Raw genomic sequence first — 1,238 nt, 5'->3', positions numbered from 1 at the left:
GTGCAGACAATTACAGAGAAAGCCCCTTCATGTGTTTGCCGTTGCGGGGCATCAGCAACCGACACCTACAAACATACAAGAAGAGCCAAAAACGGGTCACAAAGACGCACCAGAAAAAAATACTACTTATGGAACAGCAAAAAAAAAAAAAAAATGGAATCCGGCCAGCAAATGTGCACGTAGATATGCAGCTTGTATCAAAAAAGGAAAAGCGGTAATCAATTGTCTCGCTCGCGTACTTGCTCCACCCCTAATCCTTCGCTGGTTTCTGCCCCCTTTTTTTTTCTTCATCGCTCTCTCACTCTTGACTTCTTTCCCCTCACTGACACTTTAAGTGTTTTCTTGCCAGATGTGCATGTCCCGAATGTCACCACTACTTTTTTCCCCTCCCACTCCTTCCATCTTATGTTTGTTTTTTCTTTTAACCCCCGATTTGAAGCAACGGCAGTTGTGGTGCCTTCTCCCACTCACACCTGTGAATCAAAAGATGTCAGTTGCAGAGAAAGTGCAACCGAAGACGCCTCGTATGAGCTCAGGTAAGGATCACAGAAATGACATTGGTAAACGTCTGCCTGCAAATGGGACACTTTTGACTGACTTTGGTGTATTTGTTGCGGCACGGCGAGCACAAAGCCAAATGGCGGCAGGGAAGAAGAGCCTCAGTGGCTGAAGCGATGCAACAGACACAGCAGAGGCCACGCTCTCCATGAGCGGTGAAACGTTTCTCCCCTGTTTCCATCTCAGACTCTTGTTCAGTACTCGAGCTCTCACCGAAAAAAAAAAGGACAGAAAGCCGATAATTGCAACGCCGAGGCCGACAGCAGGCCAATCATACTTCTTGTGTCTTGTTGTTGTCATACTGCAAAATTTACGTGTCACGCCTTTCGATGCAAAGTACAAAACGAAAGAAGCAAATCCACACACACCGTTGGAGAGCCAGCAAAATTCCCCACTCCATCCCCATGCAGGCAATTACAGAGAAAGCCCCTTCACGTGTTTGCCGTTGCGGGGCATCAGCAACCGACACCTACAAACATACAAGAAGAGCCAAAAACGGGTCACAAAGACGCACCAGAAAAAAATACTACTTATGGAACAGCAAAAAAAAAAAAATGGAATACCGGCCAGCAAATAGTGCACGTAGATATGCAGCTTGTATCAAAAAAGGAAAAGACGGTAATCAATTGTCTCGCTCGCGTACTTGCTCCACCCCTAATCCTTCGCTGGTTTCTGCCTCC

The 1,238-nt window shown here is 46.5% G+C and overlaps 1 protein-coding gene across 1 annotated transcript; it reads left to right on the top strand.

Annotated features, from left to right (window-relative positions):
• Positions 1 to 364: 364 nt before the first annotated feature.
• Positions 365 to 670, top strand: TraAM80_09820 (uncharacterized protein; the record flags this gene model as incomplete). The annotated part of the gene is made up of 1 exon (XM_029386482.1): positions 365 to 670. The coding sequence occupies one exon, from the start codon at positions 365 to 367 to the stop codon at positions 668 to 670; it is 306 nt and encodes a 101-aa protein (XP_029233677.1).
• Between the last annotated feature and the right edge of the window lie 568 nt (positions 671 to 1,238).

Source organism: Trypanosoma rangeli, assembly GCF_003719475.1.
Source record: "Trypanosoma rangeli strain AM80 chromosome Unknown Tra_15.4_contig_00690, whole genome shotgun sequence".
Classification (NCBI taxonomy): Eukaryota; Euglenozoa; class Kinetoplastea; order Trypanosomatida; family Trypanosomatidae; genus Trypanosoma; species Trypanosoma rangeli.
This window is presented reverse-complemented; position numbering and strand designations above follow the sequence as displayed.